At 35.4% G+C, this 18,780-nt stretch overlaps 1 protein-coding gene across 20 annotated transcripts in view; it reads right to left on the bottom strand.

Annotated features, from left to right (window-relative positions):
- Nucleotides 1-18,780, bottom strand: part of Ptprd (protein tyrosine phosphatase receptor type D) — a 2,207,759-nt gene that overhangs the window by 289,736 nt on the left and 1,899,243 nt on the right. For all 20 annotated transcript variants that reach the window (XM_058579708.1, XM_058579705.1, XM_058579707.1 and 17 more), the window contains 2 exons: nucleotides 4,077-4,222; nucleotides 1,301-1,442 (listed from right to left, as the gene is read on the bottom strand). In XM_058579708.1, coding sequence (XP_058435691.1) covers nucleotides 1,301-1,442; nucleotides 4,077-4,222 — 288 coding nt within the window. The remainder of the gene's footprint in view (nucleotides 1-1,300; nucleotides 1,443-4,076; nucleotides 4,223-18,780) is intronic.

An 18,780-nucleotide genomic window follows, 5' to 3' on the forward strand; every position in this document is an offset into this window, starting at 1 on the left:
TTGTGCGCATGTATGTACACACATCTCATTTTTCAATATTTTCCTTTCAATTTGGTAAGGTGTTTATACCACTTAAAACATGTTTTAGGATGCAAATGTAAATAACCTCATTCAGCTTCTTGTACTAACTAGTCTTCCTCTTAGATGTTCTTTAGTTTCCTTTTTTTAATCTCAAATTCAACAGGTAAATTTATTCTACATTACTGATAACTGCTTTCCTCCAAATAAACAGACTTTTAATATTAACAAGGTAAAGCTTCTCAGGAGAGTAGAAGAAGATTTAATAGAAAACAGATCTGGAAGGAAAATGGCATTTTTTTTAATTTTATAAGATACAAAGTAAATATATCCCTCAATGGGGAAAATGGAATGCAGGAGAAACACTCGTAATACATATAAGTTCCTCTATTTAAATTGTGATCCCTTCCTTCAAATTTCCTTCACCTTACGAAAAATCTTTTCTACTAAACTCTGGAATCAAGCTCAAAGCAAACAAACAACAGTGAGAGAGAAACAGAAAGTCACAGATATGTTAGCATGAAAATGTCATCTGTTAGCTGTCCAATCAGGCAATGTTCTTGTCTCTACACAAAAGGCTGAATTAGATATATGAATCGGAGGGTTAACCACTAGTCTTTATTCTGTAGCACTGACTTTGTAAAAGAAGCCTAAAAAGTGAACACACCGCATGTCATCCATGCTTTGGTCAAATTATGCAAGCAACACAGAGACACAGAAGGGGATTCACTACCTCATTTCACTTGCATCAATAGATATGGGTTCAAGAAAAGATAAAAGACTGAAATAAAAAGATTATTTTTGACAAAGAAGAAAGGCATCCTTCTTATCCTTGGTTCTGTCCAGCTGCTTAAGAGGAGCTCATCTTTAGATAGAGACCGTTCCTTTAATTTTTAAAACACTTTGGTAGTTTCTAAAACAGCTAAAAAAAAAGTATGAAAAGAAAAAAAAAAAAGACTATGCACAAGTAATGCTAACAAACAAGGGTAGCATGGCTGTTTCTTCCTAGATCCTCCAGGCAAAATCAAATTGGTGTCTGGCCTTTGAAATCAATACTTCTTTTTATTTTCCTTTTCTCTTGCTGATTAGCATTTCTTCCAAAACCATACCAAGATCAAGCCCACTGTCTCATTAAAGTTAGACCCTTAGAACATTTTACTGAAATTCATTTCCTACTTAAACACCATAACAATGTTAGTCTTTCTCATGGCCCTTCAAAAGAACACCTGAGATGCAGAATGGCAACAATGACACAATCAACAACCTTGCACATAAGACTTACCACGCAAAACTGTGAGCCTGGTGGAGACAATGATTTCATCCACTTTATTCGAGGCCACACATTCGTAAACAGCCTCATCCCGAGGAGTCCGTAAGGGTTGTATTCTGAGAACTGATCCAGATCCATCGTCAAACTCTATTACCTATTAGAGGAAACAACAGCTGTCACAGGTGTTGTTATAATTGCCCACCTCTCAGCTAACCTTCTCAATGCAGTGGTGAACCAGCCACCAGGCTCTGAATGAACTCAGCATCATTCCAAGACTGAGTTTAGAGACAGAGGTAAAACAGTATAGTCTAATTGAAAGAATTTTCTACCAAACAAAAAGAAAGACATAAAACTACATATGCAAAATGGGGATTTCTAATGCAACCGAAAACTGACACATCAATTGACACATCAACATATTCAGTTTGTGTATCTAGGTAATTTATGCCTATTAATTCTGCAGGGACTTGCAGTTACGATGGATAAACTTCTCAAATTATTTGGTCTCTGACAGTGCATATGCACATGTGGTAATAACTAAACTGTAAGGTGAAGAATTAAAGCAAGCCACCACAAACAGTTCTGTGGGTCTGAAGTATCTCATCCTGAACAGTAGAGATGAGCAAACCACGAAGAGAAACTGCATAAATATAGCACTTAGGCAGTCAACGAGATGGCGTTCACAACCCAAAGACCTGATGACATGCATTAATTCTGCCATAAATCATTCCAGCATTTGTTCTAGCTTAGCATTTTTTGCATTTTTAGGGCATTCTAGCTTGTAAAATGGAGGCTTGCTTCACCAGGCAGAAAATTAATGTTCTAAACACCAAGCCTGAATTCACCATCATTATGAACTCTATTGCAAAACAGCTTAGCAACACCAGTAATCATGCCATCCAGCTAATTCGGGTACTAAAAAAAAAATGATGGTAATGATGATGATGGTGATACATATGTATATATAACTATAGGGTCTGTCACCTGTCTTTTTAAAACTATGCTATGTTCTATCAGCTGCTCACTCAAATGAAACTTTTTTTAACTACAAGTGGTACTTCCATGTGCCTAAATTATGAATTGAAAACGTTTTACAAATATGTTCATGAATGCTTAATCCCAAATGATGTTTTAGCATATAGAGGAAGGAGACCAAATATTTGTAAAATATTTCCATATTAAGTCCTTTGTATATTCCATATTCATCCTAAATTCATGGAGATATCCAAAATGTTCCACTTCTCAAAGCACCACAATTTATTTTCACCCCTATTAAGCACACATTTTAAAATAAATCTATGCATCTTAGGGAAGAAACAGCATAGTTATTAGAATCTTGGTCAATAAAATTAACTTCATTTAAACTAAAAAAAAAGTGTACCAAGGATATGCGTGTGTGTGTTTGTGTGCACGCACACACGTGGATATGCACACACACGCACACACACACACTCTACATGCTGAAAGAAATAACCTGAAGACTAAGGTATTCGTTTCATGTTTAAACTACCACATCATTTGTTATATTTCAAATTTCATCACTGTGATTAATAGGTACTTTATACATAGGAACCATATATCACTGACACTCTATAAAAATGAGCACAATCAAATTTTTCTGGATTTTGTAGTGCTATATTTCTTTTAACTAGAATGCACTTTTAATCTGCCAAATTAAAAATTGAACCTAGATTAAAATCTTAGGTTAAAAAGGAAGCATGTTGGGAGTCTCTATACCACCTTAAAAAACAAAATAAAACAAAACAAAACAAAAAAAGTTGAAGCTATCCTCTTCTCCATGTCCGAAATTGCAGCTGTGACATTGTGTGCTCCCTACATTCTTTTTCTGAGTAACTTAACTATTTTTCTTCTTCAGAATGAGCAAATTTCAAAAACTTAAGACCCCTCACAATACTCAAAGAGTAATACAGAAATGGTGTTTCACCATCTTGGATGCACTGGGCGTTACTGAATAAAGAAAATCAATTTGTTCTCTAGGTTTACCTGCAATTTCAACCTGTTTGAGTATGTTTCTTACAGGGTAGTATTTTACACTAAGATATTGTAAAAAAATGTCTCATTTAGGTTCATGCTATTTTCCTGTTCAAGTCTATTCCCCTTCTTTTTAAGAACTGAAATTCAAATCCGATTCTGCAATCTGTATTTGGGGTAAAATTGGGAGTTCATAACCAACTTGAATCTATTGTATGAAATATGATATGTCAATAGCTTTATAATGTTTTGAACAACCAATAAAAAAAATAAATTAAAAAAAAAAAATCCCAATCCAGGAAAACACCATTCTCTCCAGAGTTGTAAACCATGAGACTGGATAGAACTGACTCCATTCCTGTAGATTCTGCTGGTTTTAATTAATTAGCCTACACTATTCACCTGCCCACACAGATTGGTTCAAGAATAAACAAGTAACTCAGAAAAGCCAATGAGACAGGAAGTTTCAGAAGAGTCAAGTTTTCATATATCCTCTAGACTTGGTCATGTAAGGACCAACCTTAAGAGGAAGCAGACTGAGGTTGGAGGTGACAAATGCATCCCAGGAATGCAATTTAAGTCCTTGCATAAGCAAAGACAAAAGGCAGCCACTTCAACCCCCAAATTCTCCTTTTCAAAAAGCCATTTAGAGTTACATTATCACATACAACATTATGAATGTCACACCTCAGAGACTACAATATCTTATCAGAGCAAAGCAAACAGGTAACATATAAACCCAAGACAGAGCAGATAACATTCTACCCCCAGAGAAACAGAACAATGGACCTAATACCTCAAATCTCTGATTGCTGACTTTCTTTCCTTTTTTGTTCCAGACAATTTTAGGTCTTGGGTCTCCTGTAGCTTGGCAAATGAAAGACGCAACTCCGCCAGAGACCCCTGTCTGATCAACCGGTGTTCGTGTAAACCTTGGAGGTGCTGAAATAAAAATAAATAAACATCACAATTAAATGGAAAATTGAAATACAGACCAATATCCCTTTGCAACTACTCCCCCATAACCCTTAACCTCACACATACATAGGTATACCAGGATTACAAAATTAGAAAAGCACTTTTAACTTCTCAGGGTAGTTTATAGGGGAGGTAGCTTCCTGGTCAAGTTATCTGTTATGCTTTTTATTGCTGAACTCTATATTAAAGCAGAGATCCAATAACTTCCGAAAAGCAACATCACACATTAATTTTTATTACTAGTATTAAAAAAATCCAATTTGTCCTCTGTAACAAAATGAGCTCATCAATCAAAGTGAGTAAAATTTTAGCTCTTTTCTTTGATGCCACTGTCAGGACCCTGCCAGAAAGCAGCATTACCACTGCTGAGCTATTAAAATTAGTGACATTTGAAAGAAATTCTAGGGAATTTTAAAGAGACAAAAAAGAAAGTAGCCTGAATTAGAAGGTATGGCAAGAAAGAAATAAGGTGAGGGAGGGAGAGTTACTTTCTAACCCAGATATTGTGGGCTGCCTTACTTAAGTCCACAATTGACAAAAAAAAACATGAACTAAGAAGCCATTAAATTCACAGCAAAAAAAAAAAAAAAAAGTATTTTGTTTTTGTATAGTACTGTGGATAAAACCCAGGCCCTTACTTTATTGTTATTGAGTCAGGGTCTGATTAAGTTACTGAAGTTGGCCTTAAACTTGGAATCCTCCAGCCTTAGCCTCCAAGTAGCTGGGATTGGAGGCATGTGCCACCATACCCAGCCAAAAAGGAAATATTTAAAGAAAGATAAAGACTACCTACTAAAGCTTAACGGCTAGAACTTGGAAGGTTTGAAAGCTCTTAAATATTCCTAACATTCACTTCCATTTCCTTAAAAACTTATTTTATATCTCATATTTCAAAATTCAGAAATATATCATCAAACAATGATATGAAATGTAGATGAGTGTTTATGCACAAAGCTATTCATCATGCCATTTGTTTAGTAAAAGATTATAGGTAACATAAATATCAATATAGAAACTGGTGTTGAAATGAACCATGGCTCAATGAAGGAATGCTACACAATTGATAACTTATAAAATTTTTAACATATATCATGATAAATACATATGATTCAATGGTAAGCTACAAAAACATATGGAATTATGTTAGGGGCTATCTGAAAATGAAAATGGACACATGAAACTGGACAAAGCTTACTAAAATTATGATGGTGGTTTGCAAGGTGGTATTTTAATGTTTTTCCTACTCCTTTATACCTTTCTTACATCCTTGACTTTTTATACTGATGCTATAATTGGCATTTTTTTTAAGTTAAGAACATTTCACTTATTTTGCATTATGATCCCTATTCAAGGTTTTTTTTTTTCTGTTGTTTAGTTATATATGAATGAAAAGTGGCTTTTAGCAACTACAACTAACATGCATTTTGAAAACAATCCTTAAGATTTTAATAGAAAAAAATACCAGTGTCCATTCCTGCTCACCCTCATCACTGTTTTCTCTACTTCAATTCAGGTTTTCTGTTTCATGCTCTTGCTGCCTTGAGGGAGTATCTGACTGCTGGTGTGTTTTCCCTGCATTCAGGAAAACTAGATTCCCATCTCAAATCAATTATTATTTTATGGTTTTAGATAGATAGAGATGAATAATATAGGAGATTTTTAAAAAATGAACTTTACTGTTTCTTCACTGTAAACATAAGTTATTTGCAAAAATCCCTTACAGTTTTAAGGTTTTATAGCTTAATATAAGATTTTCATAAAGGGGCAAATATAGAAGTGAGAGGAGAGAGACATCTTTGCAAACTGTGGTTCCAGGAAAAGAGCCTCCACCTCATCAGCAACTAGTTGGTTGGACCTGGGGTCTGTTTGTGTTCAAAAAGATTAGGAACAAAAAAATGGCTCTAACAGGCTGCTAAAATATCATGTCCTGCAGCATTTCTGAGTAGCACTACAAACTAGAAGCAGTGGGAAGTACTTAAAATTATTTGAAATTCAGTAACACGGTGAATGGAATAAAAAATACTGTATGCTGATATCACTTTGGAAACAAAGACATTACAAGGTTTTTAATTTCTTCTTCTGCTGTTAAAACAATGCAAATTGATAATAACCACCCCCTTGTCAATACCCAATAGAGAAATTATAATTACACAATTAAAATTTCTAGAAATCTCCCTGGAAAAACAAAGTGCATTGAATTGCCACATTCAATTTTACAATTCTGTCAATTTCAGGTACCTTCTCTTATCTATATTCTAAAAACTGTCAATGAACAAAAATCCATGTTAACAACCCAGGTTTCCATGTAAGGTCTGTTTTGAAATTTCTTACAACAATGCTTGAAAGGAATCAACAGTTATCGTATGACATGAAATATACCTAGAGGTAGGGTGCCATTTTCCCTACACTGAGTTTTGTTGTTGTTGTTGTTGTTGTTGTTGTTTTTTAAGGGTTACTGTGTCATTTTTCACCCAAAGAATGAAGACAAGTTGGAGATACTTATAATTTGCAAAGAAAAAAGCAATGGTCAAGTGCTTTTTTTGTCCAGCTGCCATAAAAGGGACTATATAAGGAAGCTCATCTGGAAAAACCTAGCAGGGGAGGACACACAAAAGGTAAAATTTGTATTAAATACAGAAATCTTCCTTCTAAATAAAATAGAAAGACAAATTTGCATACATTCAAGGATGGCTGTAACAGTCCAGTGTTTTCCAGGTTTTGTTTTTCAATTATTCATTTTCTCATCATATGTGGAAGTTTTAGGGCAAATATAGGCAAAAATAAAAACTGCCAAAGACATAACCACTGGGTGCTACTATAAGGATTTTACTTCTGAAGACCAAGTCAAATAATGGAATTAACCTATTTAACTGTGAAAAACTTATTAAAATAACAAATTAGCATCTGTTTCAGGATCTGAGACTATTTTTCTAAATCCTTCTAACTACCACTGTAGCCAAGGTATTGACTTTGCATTCTTTTTTTATATATATATATATATTTTTTAATTTTTTATTGTGGGTTGTTCAAAACATTACAAATTTCTTGACATATCATATTCCACACTTTGATTCAAGTGGGTTATGAACTCCCACCTTCACCCCATACACAGATTGCAGAATCACATCAGTTACACATCCATTGATTTACATATTGCCATACTAGTGTCTGTTGTGCTCCGCTGCCTTTCCCATCATCCACCCTCCCCCCTCCCCACCTCTCCCCTCCCCTCCCCTCCTCTCTCTCTACCCCCTCCACTGTATAACCCTGAGGGTCTCCTTCCATTACCATGCAATTTCCCTTCTCTCTCCCTTTCCCTCCCACCTCTCATCCCTGTTAAATGTTAATCTTCTTCTCATGCTCTTCCTCCCTACTCTGATCTTAGTTACTCTCCTTATATCAAAGAAGATATTTGGCATTTGTTTTTTAGGGATTGGCTAGCTTCACTTAGCATAATCTGCTCTAATGCCATCCATTTCCCTGTAAATTCTAGGATTTTGTCATTTTTTAATGCAGAGTAATACTCCATTGTGTATAAATGCCACATTTTTTTTTATCCATTCGTCTATTGAAGGGCATCTAGGTTGGTTCCACAGTCTTGCTATTGTGAACTGTGCTGCTATGAACATCGATGTAGCAGTGTCCCTGTAGCATGCTCTTTTTAGGTCTTTAGGGAATAGACCAAGAAGGGGAATAGCTGGGTCAAATGGTGGCTCCATTCCCAGCTTTCCAAGAAATCTCCATACTGCTTTCCAAATTGGCTGCACCAATTTGCAGTCCCACCAGCAATGAACAAGTGTACCCTTTTCCCCACATCCTCGCCAGCACTTGTTGTTGTTTGACTTCATAATGGCTGCCAATCTTACTGGAGTGAGATGGTATCTTAGGGTGGTTTTGATTTGCATTTCTCTGACAGCTAGAGATGTTGAGCATTTTTTCATGTACTTGTTGATTGACTGTATGTCCTCCTCTGTGAAGTGTCTGTTCAGGTCCTTGGCCCATTTGTTGATTGGGTTGTTTGTTCTCTTATTGTCTAATTTTTTGAGTTCTTTGTATACTCTGGATATTAGGGCTCTATCTGAAGTGTGAGGAGTAAAGATTTGTTCCCAGGGTGTAGGCTCCCTATTTACCTCTCTTATTGTTTCTTTTGCTGAGAAAAAACTTTTTAGTTTGAGTAAGTCCCATTTGTTGATTCTAGTTATTAACTTTTGTGCTATGGGTGTCCTATTGAGGAATTTGGAGCCCGACCCCACCGAATGTAGATCGTAGCCAACTTTTTCTTCTATCAGACGGCGTGTCTCTGATTTGATATCAAGCTCCTTGATCCATTTTGAATTCACTTTTGTGCATGGCGAGAGAAAGGGATTCAGTTTCATTTTGTTGCATATGGATTTCCAGTTTTCCCAGCACCATTTGTTGAAGATGCTATCCTTCCTCCATTGCATGCTTTTAGCCCCTTTATCAAATATAAGATAGTTGTAGTTTTGTGGATTGGTTTCTGTGTCCTCTATTCTGTACCATTGGTCCACCCACCTGTTTTGGTACCAGTACCATGCTGTTTTTGTTACTATTGCTCTGTAGTATAGTTTGAAGTCTGGTATCGCTATACCGCCTGATTCACACTTCCTGCTTAGCATTGTTTTTGCTATTCTGGGTCTTTTATTTTTCCATATGAATTTCATGATTGCTTTCTCTATTTCTACAAGAAATGCCGTTGGGATTTTGATTGGCATTGCATTAAACCTATAGAGAACTTTTGGTAATATCGCCATTTTGATGATGTTAGTTCTGCCTATCCATGCATTCTTAAAAAAAAAAAAAAAATCTTGACAAGAATCCTTTCAAGAAACAAGAAGGGCAGTTCGGGTGGCGCTTGTCCACAGAGGTTTTGGGTTTTGTTGTTGTTATTGTTTTTTAATATGAAAGACAATGGCTTTCACAGACAAGAAAACTATGGCTTTCTTATGGGATCTGCTATTCATTTCTCTGCACTTGCCCACTAAATATAAAACCACAGAAAAGATGTCATCATTTTATGATTCAAAGTAAGATTCTAGAAAATATAGTAAAATCCTTTCAGTGTGCATGTGTGTTGCATAAATAATCATTTTGCCTGGTCACTTTCACTGACCGAGGGTGTCAATGCCAGGCAGCCAGCCAAAGGAAAGATGTGAGACAGAGAGCTAAACCTAATAATACCAACAAATGCTCCAGGACAGTGAAATCTTTACTCTGAAGGGTATAAAAATGCAGAGCACCCACTTCCCCTTCCATTTTGTGTCATTAAAGGAGCTAGAGGAAGCCTCTGCCTTCTTTTGTCATGGATAATGTCCAAATTTAAATCTCATTCTGAAAAAGGGAAAGGGGGGGTAAAGATCCAAGTAAAGGATAAGATAAAGATATCTACTAAAATGTCACACAACAGGACAGCCTCAGACCTGAATAATGAAAATCCCCATTTTTATTCTAGGAGATACAACCATCAATGCTATAGTTGGTCAAGGGCGGGGGTTGGTGCAGGGCGGGGGAAGTATCAAGAATATAAAGATGAGGAGAAGAGTATTAGATGATGATGATGATGATGATTATTATTATTATTATTATTACAGGTATTATTTCATTCCATTGTTGTTAGAGCTAACTGCCAGGACTCCCTGCCACTCCTATTGTCACTGCCTCTGCTCCCCACTAGGGCTGTTGTAGCTAACTGCCTCTGCACCCCATCTGAAGTTGCCAAAACTGTGCTTTGCAAAATGCATATCTGCTCAAGCCAATTTTGACAAGTGGAAAGTATTAAACTAATGCCAGACATTGCATAGATCAAATTACTTTTCAACCCAGAAAGCCTATTTTCTAAACATGGTAAACACGCATATGAGTCAGAACACAGGCATGGCTGACATTCTAGGCTGTGTCTACGGTGCTCAATGGTCATTTTCAAAGGTGCTTGCATTCTCCGGATGCATTCACAGAAAAGACAGTAGCTCCAGGAATATAGATCATTATTTTCCATACAACTGAAGTGGAGCACAGGCTGCCAAATGATTTTTAGATTGTTTCTTAAAATAAAATCAATGCACAGTACCTTTGCACAAAATGGTTGTAATATTTTGGCGCCATATCATGTTTCAAGTTGCTAGGCTCTCAAGACAAGGTGGTGACCTGAATATGCATTTACAGCTATTACCTTTAGGAGAGAAAAACCAACCAAGAACACGTCTTTGGCCATCCTGAACAAAATACTCTACTGAGGACAGAATCTTCCCTTTAGGACAATATTTAAAGCAGAGCTAGACATTAACAGGGAAGATCCATTGAAAAATACTAGTAATATCCATGGAAAAATAAAATTGATGAGAAATTCTTAAAGGTTAAGAAGGCAACTCAGGTTGGAGGTAACTGGATTGGCCAACAGAGAATCATCTAAAATAGAACCATAGAAGGATCACATGCTACCAAGTGAAGAAGTGAGGGTGCCATTTGTTCAATTTAATTCTAATTCATAAGCTACTTCTGTGGACATCAAGAAAATATGTCGCATAGGGAACAAAACTAACGGCATGTAACTAATTGGCTTTGTTTCTTTTAGCTGATTAACATTTTGTTAAATAGAGAGCTTTTTTAAAAAAAGGATATTTGTCAGAACGCTGTACTTAAAATCTTGGGAGGGGAAGGTTAATCATAATATTAAATGATACTAAGGGGGAAGATAAAAGAACATTCCATGAGAATGTGCTGGTAGTCCTGTTTTGGGCATCTTCTTCCTCCCTAACAGATGTCTACAGAATTTATGAAAAGGTTTATAGAACCCAACCCTGGTCTTTCTATGTGTTGGGATGAAGGCTTTGAAGAAAAGGTCAGGAACAGGCCTCCTCAAATGGAAATTGTAAAGCACAGAGGTGCATTAGTGATGCTTCTAGAAGTAATGGCTGGTGTGAAGGTTTAGGAGTAAGGGCTTTATGTCCCTGTCTAGTCACAGCACATCCTATTGCCACTGACCCATACATGGAGACTAGCCAGAGTTTGAGTGGATGCTGGGTCTTCTGTTAGAATTAGCCTGAATTTCAGTGGATAAGGGTGTAGGGAGGATGTGCCTCAGACAGCAGTCCAGTTACATGAACACACCATGAAGAGAGAAGTCCCCAAGTAGATGTGCAACTGCTAAGGAGGACAAAAAATCATGACACAAAAACGGAATGGGTGGTTTCCATAATAGATATGCAATGTAAACCACGGCCTATCACACAGGATCAGAACTGGGTCACCTCTTGATGTCCCTGACCAGGACAGGTTTTCAAAGTCAAACAGACTATTCCTGAATCATTTATGGTATTTCATTTTGAACACAGCTCCCCCAAAACCCTGTTAGCCTTAAAATGTGATTTATAGGGCAAAATACTTCAAAATAAAATAACTGGCTTTACTGAGTTCCAACTACTAGACTAAATGCTTTATACAGATCTTATACTATTTCCCAAAGCCCCACAAGGTGTAATGCTTACTCTTCCTTGACAGATTTATAGAAAGTTTTAGGGTAATATAGATATTTGGATAGATGGATAGATGAATAGATGGATGAGAGGGAAGGAGGGAGGTTGAAAAGAAAACAAAGAAAGCTCACTGAGTTCAAGAGTGAGTCATGAACTTTTGATCTCATTGTGAGGCCCTGGTATTTTTATCCTGCCAAACTACAAAATGGAAAGTTACAAAGATACTGTACAGATGATATGACATGAGTCAATTTACTGTACATCGAGGCTTGTTTTATTTAATATACAATGTATAGTGATTGCTTTTTAAAGGGTTTAGCAAGTACCTTGTGTATATTACAGCGATTATTTTTCACTAGCGAAAAATTTCACCAAGACAATACTGCCCAGGTAAGTTATTGTAAAGTGGGGTAACATGCCAGGAGCCAAATGAAATCAAGAATAAATTAACCAATTATGACACCTGGACAACAGAGGAAAAATCAATGTTACAAAATTATACACAAATCACCTCAATTCCAAGTTTGGTATTGAAAAGTACATTAACTTGATTCTATGAATATGCTCAAATTGTTCAGAGAGGAAAAACAAAACACATACTTAAAAACTATCTTTTTTTTTTTTTTTTTTTTTTTGAGACAGGGTCACACTCACTAGGCTTAGGGCCTAAGTTGCTGAAGCTCCTTCTGTGATCCTCCTGCCTCAACTTCCTGAGCCTCTGGGATTACAGGCATGTGCCACCATGCCCAGCATTTTCTGACTTCTTTGCCCCACAAACAATCAATGTGTAGTCCTATTAACCTACTTTTGATATTTCCCATCCCTCTTTTTTTTTTACACAATATCTTTATTTTATTTATTCATTTTTATGTGGTGCTGAGGATAGAATCCAGTGCATCATGCATGCAAGACAAGTGCTCTACCCTAAGCCACAACCCCAGCCCCCCCAGCCCTGTTTTTCAACATCTAATGACAACAGTCCTGATTGTTTTGAAGCTGGATATTAAAATCACCTGGGAGTCTTAAAAAAAAAAAAAAAAAAAAAAAACACTAAACTAAGCAACTATAGGCTTTTAGATCCCCACCAATTAAATAGAAAATCACCAATTAAATAGAAAATCCCCACCAATTAACTAGAAACTCTGTAAATAATTTCTAGAAGATTCCAATGTTCAGTCAGGACTAAGCATTACTAAATGATATCATGGTAACAGTATTCTTCCATCCAGTCACCCTCACTTCCACTTTTATTTCTATAATTAATACTATATATTACTGTGATTCTTTTTGTTCTTTTTCTCTTTCACATCCCCCACCCCACCCCCAGCATATCTATGGTTACAGCTCTTTTGCATCCACTTAAAAAATAAATAAACTTTAAGAGCCGAGTTCTTCAAAATAAAACTAGAAATTTTTTTTGGTCATTAAGATATTTCTGAGATATTGCCAATCTAATATGTTTCTACCATCATCCATCAAAGACTTAAAATTTCCTGTCTCCATGTCTTGGTACATGTTATTCCCTTGTACAGAATACCTTCTCCATTTGTGCATTTACAGAATTTCCCCATTTTTCAATCCAAAATTAAATCTCTTGAAGTCTTCTTTGAGCCTCCATCTGGATGAAATCTACCATCCTTTTAACTCCCTTATCACACTCTCTGTTTCCCTTAGGAGTCACAAGAGTCTATATTTCAGTTTTTTAGTTATTATATGAACAAGAGTTTTCTTCTGCTCCACGTTAATAGAATACTGAGAAAAGCATTTATGACCTGGTCCTCTCAGAAGTCTCATAACCCCTAATCACACCCAGCACAAAAGTGTTCAGGGCATCCCCACATTTGATAAAGAATCTCCAAGGTGCTACCCACCCTAATCCCTGCCTATATACCGTGAGTATTTCAGAATGGATAATCACGTAAACATGACTGCTGTGCCCCTATTTGAATTACATTTGCCTACAACTCAATAAATTAACTCTGAATACAACTCCCCTTCTTTGGAATACAAATTCTATGTAATGCACATTTAACATTGCAGTGGGTGACAATGTGGGAGACAAATAAATCCATAACAGGGCCAAGCTGGTAAAATATGGAATACCTCAATCTTAAAGGCATGTGCGCCATCACAGAACTGAGGTCCACGTGAAGTGTGATGCAGTGTGGATCTCCTTTTGTTTTCTTTTACCATCCAGCCTCATTGTTGGAGGGGGCTCTCATTCTATCTGCCACTTTTTGTTTTTAATTTTTCAAAAGGATTTTGTGGCTCTGATTGTATTATTTATTATGTGAAAAGGGAAAGAAAAAGATACTCAGTGCATTCTAACAACTTACCTTGGTGACTAAATTTAAGGAATTATTCTAGACCCATTTAATGTATTTCTAATAAATAAGTTATAATGTGTTGTTTTATAATAAGAATTTCATTAAAATACATTGTTACCATATATACATATATGATTACAGGACTGGTGCTGCGATTCTGCAACAAGTATAACCAGAAGAATAATTAGTTATATTCCATTCATGTATGATGTATCAAAATGTATTCTACTGCCATATGTAACTATAATTTTTTAAAAAGTTATCAAAAATAAAAAGAAGTTGGAAAATGGTTTTAATAAAGTCATACCACTGATCCCCAGATACATATAATGAATATTTATGTCAATAAGACATAGGTTTCTAGTTTTTCTAGGATTTCCAGTTTGTCAGTATTTTAAAAATTTCAATAATTAATCTTATACCCTTGCACACATAAGTAATTCCTATTATTCATTCCTACAAGTAACAATTCCAATATGTATAATGAATTAAATATAAAATTGCTGAATAAAAAAACTGAACTTTTTAAGGCTTTTGATATATTTTAACAAGTTATGCTTTAAAAATAACACATATCCACACCAAGAATATGTCAGTGTCCAATTACCTGGTTCACTACTAAAGATCATGATTATCACTGGCCAAATGTCCGTTTATTTAAAACAGGAGATGGACATATGGAGATCATAGAATCATCATTCTGAGCAAAGAACTGGATAATCCAGTACTCAGAAAAAAATAACTCCCTCAATCCTGCCTTTTCCATTTCCCCTTGGGTAAAAAGAGGTCAGTAATTACAGGTGAGTAGTGAGTACTCACAGAACAATGAAGGAGGAAGGAAATAGTGGAAGACAAAGTTTTACTAAAAAAAAAAAAAAAAACTACTGAAAATCATGCTACACTATTTATTATCAAAAATAATTGCCAATTTTAAAAAGCCTTTCAAATTATTTTTCAAAAATCTTATATTCGGTTTATACTAATTATTACTCAGTTTCCAGTAATAAAATAGATTTCTAATTTGATATCCAGATTATCTATCTTAATGGTGCCTGGGCCTCTGTCCTTTATTTCACTCCAGTAATCAAGCATTAAATCATCTGTATCTATATATAAATTATCTTATATTTGTAATAAATTTGCCTACTGGTCACATAAATATCAAAAGTACTAAATAATAAAAGTTTATAAAATGAAATTTTATTTTTCACTATGTTAATTTTTTTTCCCTATTTTTAATTGAAAGGTGTTCAGGGACTTATCAGCACAAATCTGGTTAGCATTTACTGGGAGGTCTGGTAGGCCTGGACAGATACACAGTGGAGTCACATCTGGCTCCTCTCTGCCCTTTTTTTTTTTTTTTAAGTTGTCAATGGACCTCTATTTTATTTATTCATTAAATATGGTGCTGAGAATTGAACTCTGTGCCTCACACATGACAGGCAAGCACAATACCACTGAGGCACAACACCAGCCCTCCTCCCCTCTTTGAAAGAATATACTCTAACTGTAGGTACGTTTTCCAATGAAAATCTTACAGAACTAGATCGTTTGTCTAGTATTATTTATTAGAAATAGGGATACTTTGGAATACATAAGCAAAGAAAAAATTATAGAAAAATATAACAGTGATGTAAAATAATTATATGAGAGCCCTTATCTGATATTTGCAGGCATACACATATTTTTCAAAGCCTCAATTTCCCATATATAAAATCAAGCCAATAATAGGATCTGTCTCATAGGCTTGCTGCAAAATTTAAAAGATAATTCGTGTCCAAGATGCTGCAAAATGACTGACACATATTTAAGCAATCATTCAAAGTTGATAGACCACAGCACAGCTGATCAACCTTAGCTCTAGCACCTTCCCCACCTTCCACCCCAACTACCACAGTGGAACATCCCTTCCAGTTCACTTTACCATCTCTGGTCTTCACCTGGGATTACTACATATTCCAGAACAGTACACAATACCAAATTCTGCTATTCACAACACAGTACTGCATATTACAACAGGACCTTTTACATTCATGAACGCAATAGCACAGGTCAGACCAACAAAGTAACAATGGTATATTCCAGTGTTTTGCAGCAATTTGTCTTACTTCAAGGTATATTGATACCATGGACATAAACACTTGTTTTACAGTAGTGAAAATTGTATAGCCTCAAAGCTATAACTTTTTGGTTAATATACAGCCATGGGATGTTCTGACCAAAACAAACAATCTCCTCATTCAGTGTGCCTGGGCAATAAAATTTCTCTGATCTACTGACATGCTTAGTAAGACTGGCCATCTGTTTTGGTCTAAGACACTCACAGCAACCACTGGTTTAGTGACATAAATTTCAGAAAGGCATGAAAGGGGATTTGAATCACTCAAACAGAATCTTTGAAGCCATTTTTCTCATTCCGTATGCCGGAGTCATGCATTCTTAATGAAAACGTGTTATCAGCAACACCATTTAGACATTCACTCAACATTTTCCACTTTAAGCCTCCAGGTTTGCTTACTACCTATTTATACATTCAAAATACACAGACTGCATATCTTTTTCCATTCAGTAGAGTGATAAAGACCCTTACAGTGAAACAGATGAAAAGTCATGCACTGCATGCCATCTCCCAAGCTCATTCAGTAAAGATGCAGGGAAATGACACAATATTTATTGGATTTTTTTCATATTTCTTCCAAATGGAAATATACTCACAAGGCTATTTAACAGATACTATTTGACAAAAAAGAAAAAAAAAAAAGCTCTACCGATCCTTTAGCATAGTTTTCAAAGTGGATTCATTTACATCATTCACTGCTAATTTACTCATTAATCATAATTTATCACATCAGATGTGCTGATCATCATTAAAAAGTAATCATTTATTCTGCATTCTAACCTGCTGCTTATCATGTATCTGCAAATTGGATCACACAGGAAAGGTAATTGGCTTATTTGTAAAGGAACATGAGAGCAGATATAAATTAAGTGGCAAAGGAAGGGGGAGAAGAAAGAAAAACAATGCTTAGTTCCCAAATTTTATGTTGTCACACTCCAGAATATCGATCTTGCTACTTCTTTTGTAAGAACAATGTATTTTTAGAATTTTTTAAATTTTATTATTTTTCCTAGAGAAAGTAATATGCTATTCTGGCTTTGCTTTACACACCAGTATCAAACCAGTTCCACCAAGAGAAGAGATGGTGTTGGTTTATGACCTGAAAGACTCAGCCAGTGTGAACTGTTCTTCTCTTCCTTTCAACCAAAGTAAGGTAGTACCCATGACTGGCAAAAGCCTGAATAGTTTCATGTAAAATAGATCCACTTATAGGAATAAATTGCTGGAAAAATTTAGAAGTGTTGTTATAAGAACTCTTTCTTTATGGAGAAAATAGCATCATTAAAAATACAGTTTTGATATGTTACAAAAAAATATTTTGTATAGAATGGAATGTCATAGAGTTTTGATCGTAAAGGCTATATTAATTACAGAATGGAGCTTTAAAATGGAATATTTTCTAAAGAAAGTCTATAACATTATCTTCTAAATAATGTGATTTTTTAAATGTTTTCAACAATTAAACATTTAAAATTTGATCATTTTAATTCATTTCCTTGGTTTTCAAGGAAAAAATATTTTAAAGGATGCTGTCATTTAAAGGATGGTATCACTTATTAATATGCAAGCAAATACATAATGGATAAAGAATGGAAAAGATAAAACACAAACTAAAAAAAGTTTGCATGCCAATAATACCAGTGTTATTTTAAAATAAAATGGTTATTCAAAAACTACACTGGAAAAATGCCCAGCATTATTCACATTTAGATCAGTAACCTGCTAGGAATCATGCTAACTTTGTAAGGTTTACATCATAGTTTTGTTCTATGTAATACTCAATGTACTGTAGACATTCAGTACCTTTTAAAGCAAGTACAATTACTTTGGTTGTATGGAAATTACGGGTATGCATCTATATCCCTTCCAGATATTCCCCACTAAATTTAGGGGTTTCTTTTTAATTCATTTCTCTGTAGACACAAAACTCTATGCCAAAAAGAATTTGGCAATGATTTGCAGTCTTTCAAATATTCTCATTCAATAGCAGGTAACCATTAGAACCAATAATATTTTGTAGGCTATTAAAATTCTAACTTCCTGAAATCCTTCCAACTGAGCACATATAGCAAGCAAATGAGCGTACTTATTTTACATATTTTTTAATATTTATTTTTTAGTTGTAGATGGACACAATACCTTTGTTTTATTTATTTCTATGTGGTGCTGAGGATAGAACCCAGGCCCTCAGACGTGCTAGGCAAGCACTCTACCCCTGAGCCACAGCCCCAGCCCCTTATTTTACATATTAAATCTTTATCTTTTCTAAAATAAAATCCAGTATCTTCTTTAGAGTCAGAGTTTGGACAAGCAGGTTGGAAATGAGGATACCTCTTCTGCAGAGGTATCCCTGAGTTTAATCTTACTAACAATGATTGATCTCTACATTCTTAAGCAGCAGCCCTGCCCATTCGAAAACTCTATTCTCGGAGCTATTTGGGGGTACAAAAGATGGAAAGCATGACAACTGGTGCCATGAGAGGGCTGTGAAGTCATGTACAAGCAAGCAATGATAATAATAGATGATCACCCAGGGCCATGGACTAGCCCTGTCCACACAGAAAACTCAAGTTGACACTAATTGGA

The sequence above is a fragment of the Marmota monax genome, unplaced genomic scaffold (genome assembly GCF_021218885.2).
Source record: "Marmota monax isolate L192 unplaced genomic scaffold, Marmota_monax_Labrador192_F-V1.1 WCK01_AAM20220418_F8-fsc00124, whole genome shotgun sequence".
Taxonomy (NCBI): domain Eukaryota; kingdom Metazoa; phylum Chordata; class Mammalia; order Rodentia; family Sciuridae; genus Marmota; species Marmota monax.